At 47.5% G+C, this 27,880-nt stretch overlaps 2 protein-coding genes across 9 annotated transcripts in view; one reads left to right on the forward strand and one right to left on the reverse strand.

Moving 5' to 3' along the window:
• Positions 1-6,336, forward strand: part of MAFK (MAF bZIP transcription factor K) — a 31,220-nt gene extending 24,884 nt beyond the window's left edge. For 5 of the 7 annotated variants that reach the window (XM_083585937.1, XM_083585940.1, XM_083585936.1 and 2 more), the window contains exon 3: positions 21-6,336. In XM_083585937.1, the coding sequence (XP_083442063.1) occupies positions 21-455 (435 nt within the window). In that variant the 3' untranslated portion in view covers positions 456-6,336. The remainder of the gene's footprint in view (positions 1-20) is intronic. The other 2 variants (XR_014541524.1, XR_014541525.1) reach the window with 1 other exon arrangement.
• A 2,531-nt stretch (positions 6,337-8,867) lies between these two features.
• TMEM184A (transmembrane protein 184A) overlaps positions 8,868-27,880 on the reverse strand; it is a 34,407-nt gene continuing 15,394 nt past the window's right edge. For both annotated transcript variants that reach the window (XM_083585806.1, XM_083585807.1), the window contains 8 exons: positions 22,372-22,614; positions 19,816-19,981; positions 18,373-18,463; positions 18,168-18,243; positions 16,342-16,433; positions 15,249-15,418; positions 14,127-14,324; positions 8,868-11,240 (listed from right to left, as the gene is read on the reverse strand). In XM_083585806.1, the coding sequence (XP_083441932.1) occupies positions 10,996-11,240; positions 14,127-14,324; positions 15,249-15,418; positions 16,342-16,433; positions 18,168-18,243; positions 18,373-18,463; positions 19,816-19,981; positions 22,372-22,614 (1,281 nt within the window). In that variant the 3' untranslated portion in view covers positions 8,868-10,995. The remainder of the gene's footprint in view (positions 11,241-14,126; positions 14,325-15,248; positions 15,419-16,341; positions 16,434-18,167; positions 18,244-18,372; positions 18,464-19,815; positions 19,982-22,371; positions 22,615-27,880) is intronic.

A 27,880-nucleotide genomic window follows, 5' to 3' on the forward strand; every position in this document is an offset into this window, starting at 1 on the left:
TGTGACATTGGTGTCTGCAGGTCAAGGAGGAGTCGGGAGAGAACGCCCCGGTGCTCAGTGACGATGAACTCGTGTCGATGTCTGTGCGGGAGCTGAACCAGCATTTGAGAGGTCTCACAAAAGAGGAGGTCATCCGCCTGAAGCAGCGGCGGCGCACGCTTAAGAACCGGGGCTACGCTGCCAGCTGCCGCATCAAGCGTGTGACGCAGAAGGAGGAGCTGGAGAGGCAGCGGGTGGAGCTGCAGCAGGAGGTGGAGAAGCTCGCCCGGGAAAACAGCAGCATGAAGCTAGAGCTGGACGCCCTGCGCTCCAAGTACGAGGCGCTCCAGACCTTTGCCCGCACCGTCGCCCGGGGGCCCATCACTCCCACCAAAGTGGCCGCCACCAGCGTCATCACCATCGTGAAGTCGGCAGAAATCTCGTCTGTTTCTGTGCCGTTTTCAGCGGCCTCCTAGTGTCCAAAGTGGCAGAACTAGCAGCCCTTTTGGAAGGGAGAGTAGGATCTCGTTGATGGGTTTAGGAGCCTGCCTTCCTGAAAGATCAGCCATCCATTTTCTCCCCCAAAGCTAGCAAGTGGACTCTGCAAAGGGGGAAACTAATGGGCTGTTCTTGCTGGGCACTTCAGGTTCTGTCAAGCTGCTTCTGGCTGAAATGGGAATGCCATATCAAGTAGTAGGTATTGCACGAGGGGTCTTGCACAACTCCTCCTCACAGCCTCTTTAAGTCCCAGGCAGCTCCCCAATCGAGAGAAGACATCAGGGTATTCTCCAGAACATTTTGGAGTGAAACTGAACCACTCAGAAACGGATGGCCTGGCAGAATTGACAGGCAAGTTGAATAAATGAAGAACAGCCTCTTCCTTCTTTCAGAAAAAAAATATATATGTCCGATTGTAGTCAGCTTTATGTCAGTCACAGAATGAGCAATTGGCTCTGGAGCAGCTTTTGCTGAGAGTTCATCAGAATGTCATAGAACAATGTCTTATCTCTCCAGTTATGGAAACACCTTCACAGGTGAATTTCCACCTTTGGTGTGGATATCTCCCCTCCCCTTTGCCGTGTGGCTTAGCAAACAGAGCAGTATCTACAGTGCAAAAATGTCTCTCTAGCTACTTCCCCACAATGTGCCTGTGAGTCAAATGTCTTTTTAAAAATGTAGTCTTGTTACTTCTAAATCAATATTCTCTCTCTCTCTCTTGCTTTCTCTCTCTTTCTCATAACAATAACTATTAGATCTAGACTGAACAATGCTGCAGAGAAAAGGAAATTGGAAAGTGTTAAAAGAGTGTGGGGATGTGGGTGGGCTGTAAAAAAGAGAGAGATACTGTTAACGGCAGGAAGCCCGTGCTCTGACAAGGTGTTCTCTTACAGGGTCTGCTAAAAGGCCTGTAAAGCAGAAGCATGCAGGAGAAGACAAGAAAGTTTCACGTAAGAGACAGAAACAAGTGTGACATCAACACAAAGCCTTAACATATCCTCTTTCTGACTTCACAAGAGCTCTTTTTGGTGCTCTTTAATGCCAAAAGACAACATATGGCAAAGATGAGTGATGAAAACAAAGAGCAGTGTTCTTGGACGAGCTGCCTAGTAGATGTAAATATCTACAAGGGAACAGATCCTTGGAGATAATCTCAAGACCAGGGCATAGATGAAATGTTGCCAAGGAATGCAAGAAGGTTTGAAAATGCAGGAAGGTTTCTTTCTCAAGTAATTGCAAAGTTGGGACGTGGGATGGGTGGAGAAATGTGTTTCGTGGATCTGAGACAGGAAGGATTGGAGCTGATTGGTTCGTGGTGGGGAGGGCAGAAGAGGACTTGGGAGGTGGGGTGGAAGAGTGGAGGGAGAGGAAAGCAGAGATTTTTGAATATAGGGGGGAAAGAGAGGAGTTAAAGTTTGTAAATGAGTTTGTAAAATCCAAGGAAGTAAGGAAAAGCAACAGGTTTTCAGATTAAATGGAAAGGAAGGACCTCGTACAAGTTGGCTTAAGCTGTGCCTGCAAGACAAAGTTATCTTCCTTTTCCTTAGCAAAAGGTACTCCTTTAAGGTTCCCAGACAAAAAGAGGGAGGACCCTGAGGCATGGAGCCAAAATGCCCCACGTGGCAACACTTTGGGTGCCCTGCACCGTTTTAGACTGCTGGTGTAAGATAGGACCTTTTGAATGCTGCCTCCCCATCAGATACTCGACACATAAGCCCCAAGTAAGCATACCAGAATAAAAAAGCTACCCTGGAATTTCTCCCTGACTTGCTCCTTTTGGAGGATGGCATCCTTTTACAGGGAAGATGCTCTGTTTTGCACATTATGCGCCACTCTGTATATTGATAACAGAGCTGGAGAACTTCCAAAACAGAGCTGAACCATTGCATATTGCCAGTGGGGCAATCTGTGACGTGGATTTGAACCAGGGCGGGCCGGTGAAGATGCTGGTGGCGATTTAAACCTTGTGTGTGTTCCCATATAGCCAATGCCAACTTTACTCTCACTCTGTGTGTGCGTTTCCTGCTGCAGGAGTGATACTCTGCCTGACACACCACTGCTTGACATTATCATTGATGGTGGCAAGCACAGACCACACTCCCCTTAATGGAGTTAGGAATACGGATGGTATATCGCCCATGGCAGTTGGGTGTATGTACAGGGCAGATCCTTTACGAACGCTGCCGCTAACACCTGCTGTGTCAATAAGAGTTAGCAGGGTTGCACACTTGCAACAACCGCAAGGAAAATAAAACAAAAACCAAGTCATCTATTCAAGACTTAAATTCCTACCAGCCCACTGTTCCGGTGGCTTATTTTCTGAGTCTTGAGATGTGACTTTTTTTTTAGGATTACCTCATTTCTTTCCAGGCCTCACATTAGCCTCTAGAAGGCAAGCTGATGTCCTATGTTTTAACCCATGCCTTTTTTGACCCCCTCAGCAAAGGTTGAGGAAGAAAAAAAAAATCACACAATATTGCTCTTATTTCCTGTAAAAAATTATTTTGGAAAATGCCCTGGATCTCTGCAAGTTTCTCGAGTTCTTAAAGCGGAGAAAGGTTTTAGATAATTTGCACTGTTGGAGCTTTGGAAAACAGATAGGGCTGGCCATTATGAACTTAAGGATGCCTGGATGCTTCATAACCTCCCCCTGCCCCACCCCAGAATTTATTCTCGAGAAGGAAACTGCTGCCTGCAGCCCAGGACCATCTCATAGCTGAGCAATGCGGAATTTGTGGCCCTCCAGATGTTGCAGGACTACAGCTCCCACAATCCCTCACTCGCAGCTTTGTTGGCTGGGGCAGATGGGAAATGGTGCTCAACCACATATGTATGGCCACAGGCTCACTGTCATAGCCAGGACCCTGAAAACGAGAGGATAGTGTTAACCTCTGTTTCATCATAGAGATAACGAAAGTCTAGACTTGCTCAAAAGCTGCCATACGAAGGGCATCACCAATAGCAGCTCCTACGTTGACTCCACAAATTGTTCTGTACAGGCTGCGCCCAGTTAATGACCACCGTACAGTGCTAGAGTCCCATAGATGTACAGCTCTTGGGTTTCCTTGAATGTGTTTCATGGGGTTTCCTTTCAGAATAAGAACAGAGACACAGACATTTTCCTGAGTAGTGTTTCTTTGCAACTGAGTAATCACCTGCCTCCCTCAGTTCTAGGAAAGTTGGCCAGAGGTGCAGGCAAGCAATTGCTGATTTAAAAAAAAGAAACTGGTAGGAGACACTCGAACAACAATCTAACTGAAATTGTGTTTGCAGCCAGCTTCAGCCTTAGGGTTTAGCCCTTAGCAGCTGTGTGTTTACCACCAGCTGGTTGCTGCTTACTCTCCCCATAGGGTAGGTGCTGGAAAACCTCCTCCTCCATAGGTGGTCTGCAGGCACATGAAGCATCTAGAATTTCCGTGGAGAATATGATAATCTCTGAGGGAGTGACCTCAGCCTGATCTCTGCCGTTAATTTGAGAACTAAGAGCAGCTTCTGTGGGGCAAACAACCCAAACAACACCAGGACTATGTACCTTTGTAATTTGATCAGGAGCAAGAGGGCGAAGGCATTATTAAAGCTGTCGTTACCATAGCCATGGTAGGTAATCCATATTGGATATCATTTAAGGACCATGTGGAAATATTTGAGAGACACACTTATAGAAACATATATAAATATATATAGATATATATATAAAATAAATGCATAATTATATACATTTTATCGTACAGATTTTTTTTGTAAAAGATATTGTCTGGGTTGTTGTCTTTTTTAGTGTGGTATATTGTCGTTTTCTTATTTAAAAAAAAAGTCTGCTTCCAAGAGAAAGTGGGGAGGAGAGAAGAGCCGATCGTTTTCTCTGACGAGTCAGGAATATGACAGAAGGAATCTGAAAGCTTTGTTTTAGTTTTATTTCTCACCTACTTTTTTGACACCTGTGGCTGCAGCCAGAGATATCCATTGTAAACACTTTCCTCTCAAAAGTCTGTGCACCAAAAGGATGGAAAGTTCAGGAGACGAGACCTGAGCAAATTGTGCCATCAGTCGCTGCAGGAATGTGTATCCTTAGCCTGTCCTACATGCATATGCCTACTTAGACAATTCCTACATGGAAGGCACTTGAACATGGGAGTTAATATGCAACCCATGTGCGCAAACCACCACCTGCGATGTGTGTGTGTGTTTTCAAGTGTGTTATTCATGCAGCAAGGGATTGAAGGCCAACTTTTTATAAACCACGAAACATCCCTTCATGTTTTCTGCTCATCAGCTTCCACCATCCTGAGCTTGGTTTCTCCATACATGAAAAGATGTTCAGTGTATGCTTTGGCTTTTCTGAGTCTTGGTGCGGCTCATGCCCAGCTCAGTGTCCCCTCCAAAGGAACTGCCCAGTGGTTTATGGTCAGATTTGTCCTTCTTCTATTTGCTTTTAATGGTGCCCCAAATTCGGCTCCTGGGGTATCTTCCCGCCTCGGTGTCAGCTCACCTTCATGCGAGGTTAACAGTCCAGCTGTTCTCTGCTAGGTCTGGCACATCTTTGCCCATCCAGCCTCCAGGACCTGTTAGAGGAGCCTTGGAAACATGCACGACACCGTTGCTGTGCATAATGTCCACATTGGGCACGACTTGCCATTGGGGGTTCTGGGGTCTGCCTTGTTTTCCACTGGGGCTGAACTCTCAACGTTAGCATGTCCAAGAGGGGCAGATGATTGGGCTGAATGAAACATCCCATGGACTAATTTCGGTCCACTAACAGCCAGTTGCGCTGTTCCGATCCCTGCTGCTGTTTGGCCAGACCAACTGCCTTTCTGGAAAGGCTTGCTCAGTATTGGAGCTGTTGTGTAGGCTACCATGATGGCAGCATTCTGGACCGTACCAGGTTCCATGGGAGGGGGGGTGGATCATAATTTTGAATGCACTGAACACTCCTCACTGGCAGTAACCTTGCGCATGAGGGAGAAAACCATGCTAAACCTTTCTCCCTTCCATGTTGGCTTACTACACACCGGGGAGTTTTAAAAGCAAACAAATGGGGGAGTATCAAAGAAATTGACCTCCCCACAGGTGGTGCAGGCCAGCCATCTCAATCTGCATCATGTATTCCCAGATCCCGTTACCCCCAGCCCTTTATGGCCAGGGGTGGTCAGTGTTGTCCTCTTAACATCTGGAGGACAGCAGATCAGGGAAGGCTGCCATAACGCATGACGCTTCAATATTTGAAAGCTAACAAGCTGGATTGTTTAATTCTGCAGCGAAGGATGTGCAACTTTTTGAGAAATGGGTACCTGGAGCAGTCAGCAGTGAGGCTTCTTAATGTGAGAAATCAGAAGGGAATTCAGGTTACTCCAGTGGCCTAAAGCCAAGAAGTGAAGCCCTTCCCTTCCCCTCCCTTTTCAAGTCTTTTTAAGCTTTACCACTATTTGGTTTTAACGTTTAAGGTTTTGTGTCCCTACCTCCATAAACACGGGAGTGTTTTCCCACTGATAGCCGACCATAATGCTTTTCTTCCCCCATTTTCACTCATCCTTGAAAAATTGTAGGAAAGTCTCTCTTTTTTTTTTGGTCACCCGTTCATTCTATCTTCTGTGGTTTTACTTGATTATTTTCATTTCGTTATTTATTTTTCGTGCGCTGCTTTTTTATTATGAAATAAATTATTGATATATCAAGTAATGTGGGTGCCTGTTTCGTAAGGCATATTCACTGTGTGTGTGCGTGTCCAATCTACTTTTCTCTTGACAAAAAAAAAATTACAACACAATGTTAATTTATTGCTGTAAATTTTAAGCTGCAATGACTGGTTTTTGGTTTGTTTTTGTTTTTTTGTACCTTTCCAATAAAGCATTTTCTGGTTTCAGATTTGACCTGGTCTGTGATCAGTATGTTCAAAGCTTTGGGACCTCAGGCTGCCTTCCTTCCTACAGCTGACACAGAGCCCAGGAGGACTACATGAAAGACCTAGATCAGGGGTCAGCAAACGTTTTCAGCAGGGGGCCGGTCCACTGTCCCTTAGACCTTGTGGGGGCCGGCCTATATTTTGAAAAGTAGGGGGGAAAGGAACAAATTCCTATGCCCCACAAATAACCCAGAGATGCATTTTAAATAAAATGACACATTCTACTCATGTAAAAACACGCTGATTCCCGGACCATCCGAGGGCCGGATTGAGAAGGCGATTGGGCCAGATCCAGCCCCCGGCCTTAGTTTGCCTACCCATGACTAACAGGGTTAACATCAGCCTGCCTCAGGAAGATTATGGAGTGTCTCTCCAGGGGTGAAGTCAAACTGCTGTGCTAGCAGCACCAAAGTGACCTCCCCAGGGCACAAGCCTGGGCTGTGTGTCTGGAGGTCTTGGGTTGCCCCAAAGGAAAGCAGAGCAAAATGTTTGGCAGCAGCAGTTGATGGAAGGAGGGCATCCAGCCGCCACTCTGCATTTGCGTAGTGTAACCAAAACGAACAAAAGCTGGCAGGTAGCAGAGTCTGTTGGGGGACTCCAAAAACCGCGGCGATCCCGCCGTTCATAGGACTAATTAAAACGCTACCCCTCCTTAACAGGCTTTCAAGTTCTCCAGCAATCATCTCCATGGTGTGCCTCAGAGCAACAGCTGCTGGAGAGCACAATCCCTGCCTGTGAGCTTCCTCTTGTGGGGAACAAGCTGTTGGAGATGATGATGGGCCTGTGGCCTGATGGAACAGGGCTTTTCCTAGGGGAGACGAGAAGGGCTGGAGAAAGCTAATGGGAAAAGCCTGAAGGGCTTTAATTTGTTAGCAGCCTTAGGCTTCCAGGCAGGAGATGTCATGCACACTTAATTAGAGCACTAGTAGTTGTGTCGAGGGACGCTGGTGGCGCTGTGGGTTAAACCACAGAGCCTAGGGCTTGCCAATCAGAAGGTCGGCAGTTCGAATCCCCGCGACAGGGTGAGCTCCCATTGCTCGGTCCCTGCTCCTGCCAACCTAGCAGTTTGAAAGCACGTCAAAGTGCAAGTAGATCAATAGGTACCGCTCCGGCGGGAAGGTAAACGGCGTTTTCGTGCGCTGCTCTGGTCCGCCAGAAGCGCCTTAGTCATGCTGGCCACATGACCCGGAAGCTGTCTGCCGGCTCCCTCGGCCAGTAAAGTGAGATGAGCGCCGCAACCCCAGAGTCTGCCACAACTGGACCTAATGGGCAGGGGTCCCTTTACCTAGTTGTGTTAAGGGCATCTAGGAAAAGATGCAACAGTGGCAACTTGTGTAAAACCCTGACAACAAAAGCCATCAGTTACTCTGCTCTGTGTCCAGCATTAAGTGAAAGACCTTGGGGCCCTCGAGGCAGGCAGCAAAAGTTGAAATGCAGTAGCATTTTTATCAGGCTCAAACAGGAGTTGTGGGGCACATGCAACCCTCCAAGCTTCTGTATCCAGCCCTCGAAACTCTGCCCAGGCAACACCCCTTAGAAGTCCTGCTCCACACTCCCCTTTGGTTCTTTGGCCTGGCCAGAATATCCCTGAACCATATACAGTCGTACCTCGGAGGTCGAACAGAATCCGTTCCAGAAGTCTGTTCGACTTCCCAAACACAGCTCATTGGCTGCAGGAAGTTACAGGGAACCAGGCAGAGGGCCTTCTCAGTGGTGGTGCCCGCCCTGTGGAACGTCCTCCCGTCAGATGTCAAGGAAATAAACAACTATCTGACTTTCAGAAGACATCTGAAGGAAGTCCTGCTTAGGGAAGTTTGTAATGTTTGATGTTTTATCGTGTTTTCAATATTCTGTTTGGAGCCGCCCAGAGTGGCTGGGGGAACCCAGCCAGATGGGCAGAGTATAAATGATAAATTTATTATTATTATTATTATTATTATTATTATTATTATTATTATTATTATTCTGAAATAAAGGGGAAACTTACCAGGAACAATCCAGACTGGACAAGCCAGATTGGATTGCTTAATTTAAAGGATTCTAACGAATCATCAACTTGATTCCAACAATCTGCAAGGGAATGTGCTGTGCTGCTTGCTGACTAGGGTGAGTGAGGAGGGATATTAATATTTTAGTATTTGATGAATTACTGTATTTTAATATTCGACTTACAAAAGAACATTCAAAAACTGGAACACTCACTTCCGCGTTTAGATCAGAAGCCGGAACTTCTGACTCCCAAGGCATTCGGGAGCCGAGGTACGACTGTACTAAAGTGTCTTGCTTGCCTGGGCTCAGGAAGTTCTGACTCGGTTGGAACATTCTGAGCTTTTCCCTGCAAAGATTTCTTTGTACTTCTGCAAACCTTGGGGCTTCCCAGCAGCTTGCTGATCCCTCCCAGTCCCAGGTAGTGCCTTCCTGGGTTACAGAGGACGGGTTTGCCTGTTAGGGGAATACTTAACAGTGATTTGACAATGCACACAGAAATGTTTCCCCCCCCCCTTCATTTTATTAGAAGCCTTTTTATATAAATAATTAAAAATGTACAAGTTTACACTCCCAGCAGTTGCCACCTCTCTGTAAAAGATGCAACATCCAAAGAAGAAAGCATTACATACATTTTATCACTGCACAGAGAAGTTGTGCTGTTCAAGCAGAATCTTGAATGATCTCCTGCAGGCTAGGGACAGAGGTGAAAGCTGTTTCCTGGTTCTGCTGGATCTCTCAGCGGCTTTTAGTACCATTGACCCTGGTAGCCTCCAGGACCATCTAGAGGAGTTGGGTTTTGGGTGCACTGTTATACAGTGGTTCCGCTCCTTTCTCCTGGGCCGTGTCCAGAAAGTGATGTTGGAGGGATGAGTGTTTGGATCCCTGGGCTCTCACTTGTGGCGTGCCTCGGGGCTCTGTCCCCCTTCCCATGCTTTTGAACATCTCTATGAAGCCGCTTAGAGAGATCACCAGGGAGTTGGGGCTGAGTATCCACCAATATGCAGATGATAACCAGCTCTACCTCTCTAAATCAGAACCATTGAAGGCAGTGAACGCCCTGTGCAAGTGTCTGGAGTATGGATGACGGTCTTCAGATTGAGGTTGAATCCCGACAAAATGGAAGAACTGTTTCTGGGGGAAGGGGTGGGCAGGTGTGGGGGACTCCCTGGTCCTGAATGGGGTAACTGTGTCCCTGAAGGACCAGGTGGGCAGCCTGGGGGTCATTTTGGACACTCAACTGTCCATGAAGATGGTCAGTTCCTCATCCAAGGTCTACCAGCTGCATCTGGTATGCTAGCTGAGTCCCTACCTGCCCACGCACTGTCTCACCAGAGTGGTACATGCTCTAGTTATCTCCTGCTTGGGCTACTGCAATGTTCTCTACATGGGGCTGCCTTTGAAGGTGACTCAGAAACTACAGCTATTGGCCATGCTCTCTGGAGCTGATGGGGAGCTGGGAGTCGCACAAGATTAGAGGTCCATAGGCTAGTCTTCCTTTCTACATGTTCTACATTCCAAGGGGAGAGCCATAGGCAGTTCTTATGCTGCCCCCTATATGTGTGGAATTTCCACAATTGTGGGAGCCAGAATTGAGCCCACACAGTGTGTGTCTATGTTAAACCCAGCAAAGATTTCTGCCTACATTCTTTCTACTATGTGGTCAAATTGTCCTCAGTTTTCCTCTCCAGGAAACAGTTTCAATTCCACCACCGCCAATCTGATACAGGGCCCAGATTCCTGATCCATAGCAGATCAGTCTCACTAAAATGGCTTCAACCGAGATAGATCTGGGTTCAACCAACCACACTATATATATTTTTTGATATATATTTTTTAAGGTTTTTCCTTTAGCACCAAGAACAGACTAGGAATAGCAATGTTTACACTTCCTTGGAGTCTTCATTTGCTCCATAAGGAGTTCCTCACTTCCCACTTGCCTCTGCTTTCAGCTGTAGCTATTGCAACTGCCCCCTCAAAGCCTTCTCCTCCCTCAGATTTCTGCCTATTAATTCACATGTGACTGAGCTGGATCCATTGCTTTCCAATGCAGCTTCAGTTAGTTTCATTCCTTCCCATAGGACCAAACCCAGACTATATTGCTGTTGGGGCACAGTTTTCATTCAAAACCATTACTTCTTGTCCCGCAATCCTGGCCTTTCCCCATTTTTCCAAGCCAGTCCCCAAGCCACTCCCATCTTGGAACCAGAGCTGTCGCTCAGAGTCCAACTGAGAAAAGTCGTCCCCACTACAGTATCTTTGCTTCAGCCAATAGGAGAGAGGCTGGAGGCGTTCTAAGCCATCTTCCAGAACCTCTTGGAACTTTCCGGAACATGCCGCCATTTTGTGCCCTCACGGCGCATCCCCCAAAGCAGGAGGAAAAGGCTCACGCAATCGGTTGAGCACAAAGGCCGAGAAAACGCGAAGAAGTGGGAGGGCTTGAGAAACCAACTTTCCAAGTATTTGAGCCTTCTCGAGGCAATAGCCAATTGACGGGATTGGTGGCGACACCTCCATTTTCTCTCATGTCGGCCAGCCCATCTGACATCCGGTTCTGTCCGCAGCAACTGAGCTGGAAGGTGGCAAGGAGGTCTTTCCTACAAAGCCCACCATGGTTCCCACCTGCGAGACGTGCCCTATAGCTCGTCGTCAGAGGTTATCAGCACCCTCTTCTCGATGTTCTTGCTCTTCTTGATGTGTTGGCCATCAGCTTTGGGCTCCACGTGCCCGTTCTGCCCCGGCTCGCCAGCCTCTTGCATGGACTGCTGTGTGTACTGCTGGTACGCTGGGGAGAAGTTGTGGATGGCATCCTGGACAATGTCCTGGGGGCTCATGGTCTCCTTCAAACCACTGGAGATGCTCTGCATCGGGGCAAGGTTTGCTGGGAGCAAGAGGAGGACATGAGAGAAGCGTAATCATGTAAACATGCTTACAACTAAACCAGAATCAGCAGCTAGACTGGTGACTGGGAGCGGCTGCCAAGATCACATAACACCGGTCCTGAAAGACCTGCATTGGCTCCCAGGATGTTTCTGAGCACAATTCATAGTGTTGGTGCTGACCTTGAAAGCCCTAAACGGCCTCGGTCCAGTATACCTGAAGGAGCGTCTCCACCCCTATCATTCAGCCCGGACACTGAGGTCCAGCTCCGAGGGCCTTCTGGCGGTTTCCTCCCTGCGAGAAGTGAGGTTACAGGGAACCAGGCAGAGGGCCTTCTCAGTGGTGGCACGTGCCCTGTGGAACGTCCTCCCGTCAGATGTCACAGAAATAAACAACTATCTGACTTTTAGAAGACGTCTGAAGGCAGCCCTGTTTAGGGAAGTTTGTAATGTTTGATGTTTTATCATGTTTTTAATATTCTGTTGGGAGACGCCCAGAGGGGCTGGGGAAACACAACCAGATGGGTGAGGTAATAATAATAATAATAATAATAATAATAATAATAATAATAATAATAATAATTAGAAAGAAGCAACTAAGAAAAGCCTTCTCAAAAAGCAAGTTTCCTCAACCTGGTGATCTCCAGACATTGTTGGACTACAAACCCCATCAACCCTTACCATTGGACCACAATGAGGCTGGTGGGAGTTGGACATCTTGGGGCACCAGGTTGGGAAAAACTACCAGAAAACAAAGTTGTCTGTTCAGATCATAAACAGCAGCACTATGTAGAACCAGTCGTTTAGTATTTTTGGGCCACCAGTTGTTTAAAAAGACCCAAAACATGTTAAAATAAGAATTCTGCCCCAGTCTCCGGTTACTTTGGCCCTATTGTAATCATCATCATCATCATCATCATCATCATCATCATCATAATATATATTATTTATACCCCGCCCATCTGGCTGGGTTTCCCCAGCCACTCTGGGCGGCTTCCAACAAAACACTAAAATACAATAACTATTAAACATTAAAAGCTTCCCTAAACAGGGCTGCCTTCAGATGTCTTCTAAAAGTTTGGTAGTTATTTTTCTCTTTGACATCTGATGGGAGGGCGTTCCACAGGGCGGGTGCCACTACTGAGAAGGCCCTCTGCCTGGTTCCCTGTAGCTTTGCTTCTCGCAGCGAGGGAACCGCCAGAAGGCCCTCAGAGCTGGACCTCAGTGTCCGGGCAGAACGATTCTAGCCTTTTCCTTCCACACACGTTATAAACCATGCCTCCCTCTCCATTTTATAGTAATCTAGGGGGCAGGAGGGCCAGCTTGGTGCCACGACCCTGGGTGTCCAGTGTCGTGGGTGCCATGCAATGTGCTTGGCCCTGGCACCTAAATTTGTGGGTGCTCGGCGCCTTCATGGGGAATTTTGTGGTTGCTATGGCACCCAGGGCCCCAGGGAGTTGGCACCTAAGCTGGGGGGAAATGACACGATTGTTCCCTCCACTCCAAACACTGTTCCCCGAAAAAGACTGAATGCCTCCTAAGCGTCAGCTGCCAGACAGCACCTCCTTAAAAGCTGAAAAGCTCCTTCAATATCTCAAGAGCCAAGTGCTGTTCACCTTCAGATTGATGACTTTTATTTGAATTTCTTTATTGACCTGAAAGCTGGTTTCCTCCTTAATAAAGGGAAAGGAGGAGATGGCATCACAAGGCCAAGGTAACCTCAGTCAAAGAAGGGAGTGCCAGTCTGCCAATACAGCTCCAGATTCCTTCTCTAAAACCCATTTCCTGACCAATTTAATCTTTTTTCTCTCCTTTCCCCTCAGCCAAAAAAACCTCTGTTTCCAAGAAGCATTTACCGTATTTTTCGCTCCATAGGGCGCACCGGACCATAGGGCACACCTAGTTTTTAGGGGGGGAAATCAAGAAAAAAATCTTATTCCCCCCCAGCCCCTAAGAGCTGCGTACAGGCTGCGCGCAACCTCTCCCTGCCAGAGGGGTTGCGCACGGCTATGTCACAAGCCAAGGCAGCCAGCGGGATGGATCCCGCTGGCTGTTTTGGCTTCCTTGTTAGCTCCACGCAACCTCTCCCTCCCGGGAGAAGCTGCGTGGGGCTAAAAAAGCCATAGCCACGTGCAGCCTCTCCCCGCCGGAGGGGCTTCGCGCGGCTATCCCTGAAGCCTGGAGAGCGAGAGGGGTCGGTGCGCACCGACGCCTCTCGCTCTCCAGGCTTCAGGGATAGCCGCGCGAAGCCTTTGGAGCACGGAGGGAGTGCTCCCTCTGCCCTTCAGAGGCTTAGCGTTGCTAATTTTTGGAGGGGAAAAAGTGCGTCCTATAGAGCGAAAAATACGGTATACGTCAGAAACAAAAGCATGCAAATACAGTTAATATGCAAGATTTATATCTGGTCTGAATCCAGGGTGCAGAGCCCTGTTACTGGGTTATTTCACACAAGCGCATCCTCTACTTGAGTACCACTATTCATCCATCCTTCGCACTTATGAATTATAGTGTAACGATAAGAGGAAAGAAACAAACAATTCCAGGTTTGGTTTCTCTCTGCTCCTCTGATTCCGCCTCCCATCTCCCTGTACCCTTAAACAGGCCTTCGCAAACTTGGGCCTCCAGCTGTTTTTGGACTACAATTCCCATCATCCCTAGCTATCAGGACCAGTGGTCAGGGATGATGGGCATTGTAGTCCCAAAACAGCTGGAGGCCCAAGTTTGGGAAGCCCTGACTTAAAGCGACCTCGTTCACCCTGGTGCTGTCCAGATGTTTTAAGACTGCATTAGCCCCAGCCAATTTGGGAGATGCGGCCCCAAACATCTGTATGGAACCAAGTGGCAGAAGGCTAGCTTCAGAAGAACACAACCTTGTTGAGAACACTCACACGTCGCACTTTCCTTCTTCTCCCTGTACACCTGGCAGGTGAAAGCATATCGGAGGGCGATGGCAGCAAACAGCATTTCGATGCAGATTATGAAGTTCTGGTAGCCGGCTGCTACCGTCCCGGCTCCCACCGTGTTCCCATCGATGATCTGAACCTCTGGGATCACCCCGCATTTCTCCAGGATAGCCAGCAACATCCCTGTGCAAAGGGAATATTTGTCAATTTATCACCGACCCAAGCATTAGGTGGCTTGTCAAGTCCTGTTGGCGCATGTGGGTTTCCCACAGGTCCACGGACCAGTTCTGCATGTCACCAGGATCTCGTGAGGTACATAATTTTGCCACCAGGGTTTTAGCCAGAGATGTGCCCAGACTCCCTTGTGCCCTTGGCAAAGAGCTGTATTGCTGCCTTCCCCCCGCCCATCCCTTGCACCTGCCTTAAACCCCTTGAGAGCGACTGCCAGTCAGTGCAGGTTTGATTTTTGATTATTTGATTTTATTATTTCATTTGTATACCGCTTAATATATGGAAAATAGCTCTAAGCGGTGTACAAAACAGAAGCAACAATGAACGACTCAAACAAAATATTGCAAAAATATACATATTAAAATGTTACATTAATACAAAGTTACATATAAATATAAATCAGTATCAATTCATTTTCCTTCTGACCTAAATCACTTTAAGGCAGCGCCCTATACAGTGGTACCTTGGTTCTCAAACTTAATCCATTCTGGAAGGCGGTTTGACTCCCAAAACTGTTCGAAAACCAGGGTGCGGCTTCCGATTGGCTGCAGGAGGTTCCTGCACTCAAGCAGAAGCCGCGTCAGACGTTTGGCTTCTGAAAAACATTCGCAAACTGGAACACTTCTGGGTTTGCGGCGTTTGGGAACTGAAATGTTCGAGGATCAAGGCGTTGGAGAACCAAGGTATGACTGTATTTCTTCAAGTATTTAAGGGAGGCATCTGCAGATGAGGTGAACGATGAATTAGTCTCTCATCATTTTTTATGTTAGGGTTAACCCCCTTAATGTTTACATAGCACTGGCTCTCCCCCAGATCTTGCTCAGTCAGAAGAGAGGAGATTCTGCCTCTGAAGGAGACGGAAAGACAGAAACCCACCTTGCCAAAAAGAGAGGAAGATGACTGCCTTGATGGTGAGGAATTTAAGGACCGGCTCAAAGGGTCGCAGGAGCTCCATGGTGGCGAAATAGAAGAGGAAGAGAGCATAGAGAGCCAGGCTGACGGAGAAGTTGTAGATAATGGTGATGTAGAGGTAGCCACTGTGAATGCTGGCAAGCATAAAACACACACGGAGGTACCAAGCGTCAGACAATCATTGCATTTAGATCCCTCTCCTTTCTCCAAGGGACTTAAGGGACTGGGCTTGATTCCATCCTGCTTCTCATTTAACCCCCTCAACAATTTAAGAAGGATGTTGACAAGCTGGAACGTGTGCAGAAGAAGGCGACCAAGATGATTAAGGGTCTGGAAACCAAGCCTGATGAGGAACGGTCGAGGGAATTGGGAAGAGACGACCGAGAGGCAATACGATAGCCCTCTTCAAATTTTTAAGGGCCATCACATGGAATATGGATTCAAGTTACAGTGGTACCTCGGGTTAAGTACTTAATTCGTTCCGGAGGTCTGTTCTTAACCTGAAACTGTTCTTAACCTGAAGCACCACTTTAGCTAATGGGGCCTCCTGCTGCCGCTGCGCTGTCGGAGCACAATTTCTGTTCTCATCCTGAAGCAAAGTTCTTAACCTGAAGCACTATTTCTGGGTTAGTGGAGTCTGTAACCTGAAGCGTATGTAACCCGAGGTACCACTGTACAAGAAAGGAGATTCAAGCTGCCTTGGTTCCTTTGGACAAATCACTATTCATTGTGGATGCAGTGAAACCACATGGTTTTGTGAAATGTAATCAAATCACGGCCATTTGCATTCCTCTCTCGCGGCAGTTTAGCAGCTTTTAATCATTTAAATTTTTGGGTGGGTGAGCCAAGCGAAAATGGTTTGTTGCTTCATTAAAATAATAATAATAATATAGTGTTGGTTTCGAGCTGCTTTTTTGTGTGCATTTCAATTGCCTTTTGCCCTTTTCCAGAAAGCTGCCCTGAGCTTTTCCTCTCCCAAGGAAAACTGTCAAGGCGTTGAACCACCCCAGACCATACAAACCACCTGCCCTTGCCCCACACCCTCCCTTCTCCTCACTTGAAGTCGCCATCGTTGTATTTCCCAAAGGCTTGCAAGATGATGGTGATGATAGCCATCAGAGGCTTCACAATGCAGAATTGCAGCGTTGCCTAGAAAGATTGAACAATCACAGCTGAATCACATTAAGGCAGTGAAAATGTGTTACAATCACACGTTTCCTACCACCGGAGGCAACTTGTGTGCATTTAAGTTGTGCACATTTAGCTTTACGCGTGTGGCAAATTAAAATAAAATAAAAAGGGGGTAGTGGCAGGCATCCAGGGTAAAGGAACCTTTGGCAATCCCACCCACCACAGGACCCAGTGTGTTTTGACTATAAATTATGGCTTTAGGTGCTATCCCCAAAACATAACCCCAGCTTAAATTGAGAGCTATAACTCTGAACACTCGCATAAACCCATGGGACCAGAGGCTCCTGAGCCACTGTGTTTGTATCTGAAATAAAATGAATCCAAACAGTAAAGACGAGACCTCGAGCATTTTGGTCCCTTGAGCCCTTTAGTTTATGCGATTTTCCCTCCCAAAGGCGATCTGCCAAGCTTTGGAATACAGTGGTACCTCGGGTTAAGAACTTAATTCGTTCCGGAGGTCCGTTCTTAACCTGAAACTGTTCTTAACCTGAAGCACCGCTTTAGCTAATGGGGCTTCCTGCTGCCGCCGCGCTGCCAGAGCACGATTTCTGTTCTCATCCTGAAGCAAAGTTCTTAACCTGAGGTACTATTTCTGGGTTAGCGGAGTCTGTAACCTGAAGCGTATGTAACCTGAAGCAGATGTAACCCGAGGTACCACTGTACTAGTAATCCAGGTTATTGAGATAAAAAGCCTCCACAAAGCTGGCAATCATGGCCTCGGCCGCGATCAAAAGATGAGAAACTGTTATTCATGTCTCAAACCAATTGCACAAATAAATTCAAAAGAGACAAGGGGAGGAATGAATCATTTGTTCAGTTATCAATGAGATCTCAGAAGTTAATTTTGTCCAGAACCCTTTTACCTTGGAGCAGTCCCACCACATATGCCTGTAAGTCCCAGTATCCTAGCACTATTTGTTTCTATTTCTTGTCCACCCTTTCTCTTAAAGTTCTCTTAAATTTCCCCCCTAAGTACTATGTGCAGGGGTTGTTGTTGTTTTTGCACATCTGTAGAAACAAGAACAACAACAATGTTTGCACATAGCTTCCAAGGGACGATAAATGCTTTCTGTCTAAGGAAAATCATTAAAACCTTTGCTACAAGATGAGGCAAGGCTGTTCTTTTTTCACTCTCTCTCTCTCTCTCTTTTTGCATTTGCCACAAGAGACTAACACAGCTAGCTCCCTGGAAGGTACAGTCAAACTTCGGTTCCCGAACACCTCTGTTTTGGAACGTTTTGGCTCCCGAACGCCGGAAACCCAGAAGTAGCTGTTCCGGTTTTCGAATTATTTTCTGAAGCCAAATGGCTTCTGAGCTGTTGTTCTTCGTTTCTTTCCATTGTCTTTGCAGCCAGGCCATTGATCCTCGGTTTTTGAACTTTTCGGAAGCCGAACGGTCTTCCAGAATGGATTAAAAGACTTGGAGATATGCTTCAAGGTGCAGACTATGGGAAGTCCCGAAAAATTAATAATTATAATTTGGATGATAATTTGGTCTTTTTATTTTAGTTTTTTATTTTAATTGGAGTATTATGATTTGATATATTAATTGGATGTTTTTTATTGGAAAATTAATAAAAATGATTTAACAAAAAAAAAAGTTTGAAAACCGAGGTTTCGCTGTATTATTTTCATCAGAGGTGAAAAATGTCCAGCTGCAGCGATAGGCAGTGCCTCTCCTGTGAGCCTCACCTGCTTGCAGAATCTGAGGAATCCAATCGAATAGGACATCCCTTGTAAACAGCACGTTCCATAGAGGCAGCTAGACCTAGGAAAAGATAAGACAAGCCCCCATCAATACAGGCTAGGAGCGCCAAGGGTATGCTGAAGGGAGACAATGCTAACCAATGGGGAACAGTGGACATTTCCACATTAGCAGCCTAATATGGCAACTTACACAATGGGTTTCCCTCTGATTTCAGCCATGATGGTGCTCTCCCCTCCGAGGTACTCAAAGCAAAGGCTCAAAAAGCTGTAGATTACGAAGGCTGAAACACAGAAGGAGAGAGAATGGCAGTTAAAAACGGTCCACCCTACAATTTATCTATATATATATATATTTACCACTGTTCATGAAAAGTATATCAGAGTGGTTTGCAACAGCCGTACATAAAGCCACACAAAACCAAATACAGTGGTACCTCGGGGTACATACGCTTCAGGTTACAGACGCTTCAGGTTACAGACTCCGCTAACCCAGAAATAGTACCTCGGGTTAAGAACTTTGCTTCAGGATAAGAACAGAAATCGTGCTCCAGCGGCGTGGCGGCAGCAGGAGGCCCCATTAGCTAAAGTGGTGCTTCAGGTTAAGAACAGTTTCAGGTTAAGAATGGACCTCCGGAACAAATTAAGTACTTAACCCGAGGTACCACTGTATATATATTTACCACTGCTCATGAAAAGTATATCAGAGTGGTTTGCAACAGCCGTACATAAAGCCACACAATAAAAACCATATAAAAAGTTAGAGATCAGCTAACTTATCATGGAAAGACGTATTTTTAATCGTCTGCATAAGCCTGACAGAATAGGGACGTTTTCAGCTGGTGTTTAAAAGATGAAACGAAACCAATTCTATTGGCAGACAGAAGACTGTGAAACTCATGGGCAATGCAAAAAAAACCCGGTCCACGTGGCCTGCAACAAGATGTTACAGCGTGAGGTCTTCCTCGTTTAGCATTCCAGCTGCTGCATACCCTCTCAGAGCCTCACCACTGTCCATCTGCATTACCAAGCAAACTCAGTCCTCATTGGACTGCTTTTGGAATTTCTCCATTTCCCTGCCCCCTCCAAACCAAAAAAGAGGTTTTGACTCTGCCAAAACTTGCAAGGTTCTCTCCCCCCCCCCATTTCTTGCTCCTCAGAAAGAAAGGTTTCCTTAGTTGTTGCATCAAAGAGCTGACGACACTGGTACTAGCCAGTTGATGCCTTCCACAATTGACTTTTGCTGGATGCTTGCGGAAAAGAAAATTTATGTTGAGAGAAAGGAGGATTTGCAGAGCTCAGCCCTGGAGAGGAAGTGGTGTGCTTTGTGCCGAAGAAGATAAGGATGCTGCGAATGCTCTAAGATGCGCCTGTCCTCAGCCACAGTGTTTCTGAACCACACGCAGAACGTCTTGTGCAATTCACCACAGAAGGGTTTCTCGGTAGAGAAATGAACTCCTTGCTCCTGAACTTTATTGCAAAAGAAACCCAGCCGTTTCAACATGTGCAGGCCGCTCGGGATCGAACAGCCCTGCGCACAGTTTTTTGCCGAATGCGGTGGTGCAAAATCAGCCCGCCGCAGAGCGAGCCCTCAATCCGCCCACGTTCCTGGGCCGAACCGCAAAACCCGGCTCACCTTCGTAGCAGTCGCGCACCGAGTCGAAATAAACGTAGTATTGGTGGCTGCCGATCAGCAAAAGGCTGAGCCACGAGTCGAAGGCGTAGATGGGCACAATGAATAGGATGCGGATGATGTAGCGCTGCTCGTTGGGGATGGTGTAGCTTTTCAGGTGCAAGAAGATCTGGAAGAAAAGAAACGGGCAATGCTGTGGGAAGCAGGGCATCTACTCCAGAGAAACACAAGCAGGCATAGGCAAAGTCGGCCCTCCAGAAGTTTTGGAACTACAATTCCCATCATCCCTGACCACTGGTCCTGCTAGCTAGGGATCATGGGAGTTGTAGTCCCAAAACATCTGGAGGGCCAACTTTGCCCATGTCTGCAAGAGAGCAAGCTTCTCCCATCCTGGTCTGCCCCGCAGAGGACCTTAAGGTCCATGAATAACCATAGTTTAGAGGTCCCGGGCACTAAGGAAGTTAGACTATCCTCCACCAGGGCCAGGGCCTTCTCAGTGATGGCTCCGACCTGGTGGAATGCTCTATCCCATGAGACTAGGGCCCTTCAAGATTTAACCTCCTTCCATCGGGACTGTAAGACAGAGCTATTCTGCTTGGCCTTTAATTTGAATTCAGCCTGATCTTTTATTTCCCTTCTCTTCCCTCCCCCTCCCCTTTTATGAAGATCACCCGCTCTGGGACCCCACAGCTAATTCTCCCCTGGCCTCCTCGCTGGCCCAAGTAGGACCAATTCAGCCAGCTAGCCCTGGGGATTAACAAATGGATTTTTGAATTTTATTGTTATTCATGTTTTTATACTGTATTTTATGCTGGTTTTATAATTAAGTGTTTTAAAGTGTTTTAAATTTGTTGTTAGCTGCCCTGAGCCCAGTTTTTGAATCGGGAAGGGTGGGGTATAAATATATTATTATTATTATTATTATTATTATTATTATTATTATTATTCTCAGCCATCAGCCACACCGTCTGAGACCGATGGGAGTTTGGAGTCTGCAACCTCCAGAGGCATCCCTGGTGTGGACAACACCAAGCTAGGCACACCTATCATCCACTTGGCAAAAGGCCATTTCCAATGTTCTTTCATTAATCAGCCTCGTCTTTAGAACATGAGGACTAGAATCTTGTTCTAAGCGCAAGCCTACAGCTCATTGGAATGCAAAGCATGCAATGCACTTGTGGTGCATGGAGAACGTCCAAGGTTCAGTCTCTGGCATCTCCGAGCAGAGCTGGGAGAGAACCTTGTCCATAACCAGCTGCTGCCAGTCAGTGTAAGCGATATTGATCTCCATGGACCAGGGGCCTGACTCAGTGGAAGGCAGTTTCCTTTGTTCCTAGGAATCATGCTTGGTAAGGAGGAGCCCATTTAAATTGCTGCAGCACCTTCCAAAAAACTTAACACAAAGATGTGTCGCTGTTAAGCAGTGTTTATTATGACACCATTTTGGAGGTTCCAGGTCGCAAGGTGATTAGATTGGTCTCAACTAGGGCCAGGGCCTTTTCAGTACTGGCCCCAACTTGGTGGAACGCTCTGTCCCAAGAGACTAGGGCCCTGCGGGACTTGACATCTTTCTGCAGGGCCTGCAAGACAGAGCTGTTCCGCCTGGCCTTTGGTTTGGACTCAGTCTGACCCTTCTGTTTCCCTCCCCTTATGGTTTTGGTCTATGGGCTACTTTTAAAATGAGGCTAGATTTTAAATTGCATTTTAACCTGTATTTTAAATTGGTTTTTTCCCCCTATTATGTTTTTACTGTAATTTTACTGGTGTTAGCCGCCCTGAGCCCGGTCCTGGCTGGGAAGGGCAGGGTATAAATAAAATTTATTATTTTAGACTTGTGTCTTCCCTTGGCATGCTGGGAGTTGTAGTCCAACATCATCTGGAGGGCATGTACTTGGGGAAGGTGAACAACTGTAAAAAGCCCTGTTATTATATTATTATTATTATTATTATTAATATCATCATCATCATCATCATTCCTTTTCCCCAGACTGGGACTCAAAGCAGCTTACACAAATTTAAACAGCACAGATAAAATAACAGAAAGTTTTTAAAAAAACCCATACTTTTCTAAAAAAATGTTTAGGGGTACTCTCGTTTTGACTCAAGAAAACCACCATTTTATAGTTCAAATCGGGGAAAACCAATACAGCAAACGGGACAAAAGTACAAAGATTCACAAAATGTTTAGGGGTATGCGTACAAGATAATTGTTAAAAGGTAATGAAATGTTTTTATTACCAATATTTCAATAACAACACAGCACTATTTAGAAGCCCGTTCTTTAAAAAACAGTCCGTTCCCAAAGGAACAAAATGGTCTTCACCTGCCGGCAGAAGGACAACTAGGAGGGAGCCAGCCTAGCTTATTTGGGAGGGAGTTCCAAAGTTGTTTGGGGGCAGCCACTGAGAAGGTCCTCTCCCATATCTCCACCAAGACTGCCTTCTGGGTGGCAGGACTGAGAAAAGGGCCTCCCCTAAACATCTCGGAGCCTGAGGCACGTCCCTATGGCAGGATACGGTCTTTCTGAGAGCCTGGGGCCTCCAGCTTCCCCCAACTTACCTGGTGGCAAGTGATGACGAGGGCAGCCCACACGAAGAGGCCAGAGATCACCTTGGCCGCCGAAGTGGTCAGGAAAAGATGCTGGCTGTCTTGGGAGCGGTTCTGGTCGGCCCTCAGCTGGGAGCCATCGCCTACGACCAGGGGGCCGGAGCCCACCGCCGACGGGAGGAAATCCAAGCGCAGGGTGGCAGGAGACATGCTGCCGGGGGGAGAAGACTCGTTGGCAAGCGTTGCGTTGTTCATCTGGCAGAGACGAGAGAGAGAGAGCAAAGGTGAGCTATCGGGAGATAAGAAGTTAACCTATGGCACCTCTGCAGGAGGCATGGGGGAGAATCAGGGAACAGAGGGCTTTGTGTTTGCTCTCAGCTCTTCGCAATGACAGCTTTTATTGCAGCCTTTTATTGTCCAAGGTCAGAATGGCAGACATGGCAGAGTTTATACGCAGCTTTGTTAAACGGATCCTTGCCTGGAGCACACCTTTAGTTGAAAGGTATTCAGACTGAGAAGAACGCTTGCATTTTTTACAGGAAGTACATTCTTGATAGGGATGCGGGTGGCGCTATGGTCTTTTTAAAAAAATAAATAAATCATTTTTATTGATTTTCCAATAAAAACAACCAATCAACATATCCGAATCATAATCCAATTAAAAATAATAAACTAAAAAAACAAACAAACGACCAATTATAGTCCAAAGTGTAATTATTAATTTTTCCGGGCTCCCCATAGTCTGGACCTCTTCACATTGTTTTCATATTTTCTGCCTTCTGATCTTAACGCTTTAAAGTTCTCCGTCCCTGGCTCTACAATTCTCAATCATATATCCTTCCGTCCGTCGAATACAGCTTTATTTGTGTATACCGTATTTTTCGTCCCATAGGACGCACCTACTTTTTTGGGGGGGAAATAAAGGAAAAAAATTTTTTCCTTTATTTCCCCCCCAAAACCAGGTCGGGGAACAGTGGGATGGCGACGCTGCGCCTCCCCGCTGTCCCCCGAGCTTGTGGGGCTGGCCGATGTCTGCCCAGCGCGAGGGGAGCTCTGCTTCAGGGCGCCCCGCGCGTCGGGCGGCAGGCTGCTATCCGCAGCGTGGGGAGCCCTGCAGGAACTCCCACAGGGCTCCCCACGCTGCGGATGTCTGTCCAGCGCAAGGGGCGCTCTGCTTCAGGGCGCCTCACGCGCCGGGCGGCAGGCTGCGGACACCTGCGCGAAGCACGGGGCGTCCTCCGGAGGGCACCCCGTGCTCCACGCTGCAGGCTGCTGCCCGCAAGCCTTGCACTCCCGGGGGGAGTTCCCCCTGTGCGCAAGGCTTGCCGACACCTGCGCAAAGCACGGGGCGTCCTCCGAAGGGTGCCCCGTGCTCCGCACTGCAGGCTGCCGCCCGCAAGCCTTGCGCGCCCGGGGGGAGTTCCCCCGGGCGTGCAAGGCTTGCGGGCACCTGCGTGAAACACGGGGCCTCCTCCGGAGGGCGCCCCGTGCTCTGCGCTGCAGGCTGGCGCCCGCAAGACTTGCGCGCCCGGAGGGAGTTCCCCCGGGCGCGCAAGGCTTGCAGACACCTGCGCGAAGCACGGGCGTCCTCCGGAGGGCGTCCCGTGCTCCGCGCTGCAGGCTGCCGCCCGCAAGACTTGTGCGCCCAGGGGGAGTTCCCCCGGGCGCGCAAGGCTTGCGGACACCTGCGCGAAGCAAGGGCGTCCTCTGGAGGGCGTCCCATGCTCCGTGCTGCAGGCTGCCGCCCGCAAGCCGTGCGCGCCCGGGGGAACTCCCCCTGGGCGCGCAAGGCTTGCGGATAGCTTCCTGGAGCCTGGAGAGTGAGAGGTGTCGGTGCGCACCGATGCTTCTTGCTCTCCAGGCTTCAGCGAAAGCCTGCATTCGCCCCATAGGACACACACACATTTCCCCTTCATTTTTGGAGGGGGAAAAGTGCGTCCTATAGGGCGAAAAATACGGTATATATATTTTTAACTGTCTATTTGCCAGCGCAGCTTTCACTGACTAAACCACAGAGCCTAAGGCTTGCCGATCAGAAGGTCAGCAGTTTGAATCCCCGCGACGGGATGAGCTCCTGTTGTTCAGTCCCTGCTCCTGCTAACCTAGCAGTTTGAAAGCATGTCAAAGTGCAAGTAGATAAATAGGTACCACTCCGGCGGGAAGGTAAACAGCGTTTCCTTGCGCTGCTCTGGTTCGCCAGAAGCGGCTCAGTCATGCTGGCCACATGACCCGGAAGCTGTCTGCAGACAAACACCGGCTCCCTCGGCCTTTAAAGTGAGATCTGAGTGCCGCAACCCCAGAGTCGTTCGCAACTGGACCTAACGGTTAGGGGTCCCTTTACCTTTACATTCTTGACAGGAATCAGAGAATCATAGCTCTCCCTCTCTGTGCAGCGCCTGTCCTGTGAAGCCGGAGGAAGAACAGAAGGGACTCCTTCTGTTCCTCCTCCAGCTTTGCAGCGACTCGCCTGTCCTGGAAGCCGGAAGAGGAGACCCTTCTGTTCCTTCTCCAGCTTCACTGAAGGGGTGCTGCGCAGTTCTCTCTCTCAGAGAGAGAACTGCGCAGCACCCCTTCAGCGACGTGCCTGTCCTGGCTTCTGCCTTAGCCGTGCACAGCCTCTTCGGGCAGGGGGAGCCTTCATCCCGCTGCCCTGAAGAGGCTTGGCACAGTTATCCCAGAAGCCAGAACAGCCACACGGTATCCCAGAAGCCAGATCCCTCTTGCTGTTCTGGCTTCTGGGATTCAGAATATTTTTTTCTTGTTTTCCTCTTCCCAAAACTAGGTGCGCCTTATGGTCTGGTGCGTCTTTTGGAGTGAAAAATACGGTATGTTGTGAACTGTCCCGAGATCGATGGGTGAAGGGCGGTATACAAATTTAATTAATAAAATAAACAAATAGATGGACCATTGGGTCTGACTCAGCAAATTACAGTGCCATATATTCCCAAACCCTCTATTTCTAAACAGGAAACTCAGTTATTCAGCAGTTCGGCAGGCATGATTGCATCTCCTTCTAACCACCGGTTAAAGTGACTCTCGCTTCTTTGGTTTTAGATAAAGCAAGATTTTCAACTCTTGTTTCTCTGGCTTCGCTTTCTTCACTAGCCCCCTGGATTGCAGAAATCCTCCTGAGGGCAACAACCAAAATCCGTCGCAGAATTCTTTAAAAAGCAGGACTTTCTTGGCTGATGGCTTTGCACCCTTCCCCGTTCTTGGTGGTCTTCCTGTTATAGTTTGCTAAGCCCAAAAGACAATGATTTTTTTGCCAGCAGAAGCAACAGAGCCAGGATTTCTCAGGGTGTCCCGTTCCCAGCATTAAACTAATAATACATGTGTATTTTTAGGCGGTGGACGACACGGTTCCATCTTTAGATGTCATTCCTTACATTTATCAAGGCTTCTATTCTGGGACTCCTCCTTTAAAGAAGAAACACACCAACGTTTCCAATAACCGCAACAAGTGTCCAAGAGCCCTGCTGGCTAGGCATGATGGGAATTGTAGTCCAAAACATCTGGAAGGCTCCAGGTTCGGAGAAGGCTGTCCTAAAGCAATAGAGGGCAGCCTGCGGGCCAGATCCGGCCTCCAGCAAACGTATATTCAAGCCACAATAAAGCTCTTGTATTTACTTCTGAAGAATAAGAAGCAAATCAACCACAATGCAGTTTTCAAATAACTATGGGCTGGAGAACCTGTGGCCGTCCGGATGTTGTTGGACCAAATCTCTCCATCACCCCAACTTGGACCAGGCTAAAAGGAACCATTGAGATTTGGCGTTCCGCACTCCCAATGCAATTTTATTGCTGCTTTGCTCCCAATAGTGAATCTAACGGTCTGGAAGGCAGTTTCTGCATGTGCTGGAGAGCAGGGTGGATTTGATTTAAATCAAATTGATTTAAATCACGATTTAAATCACTAGTCAGTAAGACTTGATTTACCGTAAATCATATTTTTTTTAACAGAAAGGCATTTCTGCTGGTATAATTGGTGAATAGCCTTTGGACTATAATGTAACTTAAGTAGAAAATGATCTTTAGAAAGATTTTTTTCCTCCAAAAACATTTTCTTTTAAAAAACCTATTTAAATAAATAAAAAATCGATTTAAATTAAAAAAATCAGATTTAAATTACAAAATCCGATTATTACACTGGTATTATTACAGTGGTACAGTGGCATTATTACAGTGGTACCCATGTGAATGGGATCTGTTCCAGAGCCCCATTCACATCCTGAAGCGAACGCAACCCGCGTCTGCGTGTGCCGCGATTCGCCACTTCCACGCCTGCGCATGACGTCATTTTGACCGTCTGCACATGTGCGAGCGGTGAAACCCGGAAGTAACGCGCTCCGTTCCTTCCGGGTCGCCGCGGAGCGTAACCTGAAAACACTCAACCGGAAGCAACTTCAACCCGAGCTATGACTGTAATTATTATTATTGTTTTAATCATTGATTTTTATCCATGCTGTAGAAGGAACGACTGACACCAGTGAATCATTTACCAACAGATCCTGCTGCAGAAACGGAGCGCAGCAGAGGCTGTGGAGCAGATCTCGCAGCAAAATGTGCATGAGAACACTGGGCCGGCACAGAAGCCTGTTTAGCAGCACGGAAACAGGGCAGGGTGTGGACATTCTCAGATGCTCCAACTGTTCCTGCTTATCAGGAGTGGCGCCGCTTTTCTGGTCCTGCTCTCTATTTATGCCTCTTGGTTCTGCCTCCTTGTGAGAACCAAGAACGTGGCAAGCTGCTTAAAGGAGTCTACCCAAAAGATGGAAAGGTCTGAAGGTTGGGGTGGAAAAGTTCCCCCTTTCCCCATAGTTTTTTCCCCATAGAACTGGAAAGGACAATGAATCTCCTCTAGTCCAACCCCCAGCAATGCAAAAATATTTTGCCCAAGGCAGGACTCGAACCCATGACCCTTGAGATTAAGAGTCTCATGCTCTACCCACGGAGCTATCTTAGCTTTGTTGTTACACACAAGAAACTCCTAGAAGTCCTCCTTCCTCCACACTTCTTAAGATGTCGCCAGGTGTCCATCACCTTTGTGACTCTTCTATAAATGTAATTAACCACGCGTGGGAGTTTGGTGGGATAATCAGATAAGCTGATTAAAAAATAAATAAATCGAACTGATCCATTAAAGTCTGCGGGACCAATAACAATTTGGACAGCCAATCATTTAAAGAGCCCACCCAATTCATTCATAGATTGTAGGGGGGCCTGTAAGCATTCAATCCCTCCCAGATGACCTGATCATTGAGGATTCACCCCTATGGTTTTGCAAGATCAGACAACGCCAGCTCTTTCCTGAGTGTTTGTTGTGATTTAATTCTGGGGGAGGTCAGATGAAACAGCACGGAATAAATGGTATCCCAGTGCATTTTGCCATCACTTTCCTTATTGCAACTAAGGAGCAGGATTGCTGTACAAGAGCTCCAAATCAACTTTTGTTGCCCAAGATGAATTTCCTGGTATGTGATTGATACCCACATGAAAATTGCAGTGGCCCGGGAGCACCCTG

This window comes from Podarcis filfolensis (genome assembly GCF_964270895.1).
Source record: "Podarcis filfolensis genome assembly, chromosome: 14".
NCBI classification, from domain to species: Eukaryota; Metazoa; Chordata; class Lepidosauria; order Squamata; family Lacertidae; genus Podarcis; species Podarcis filfolensis.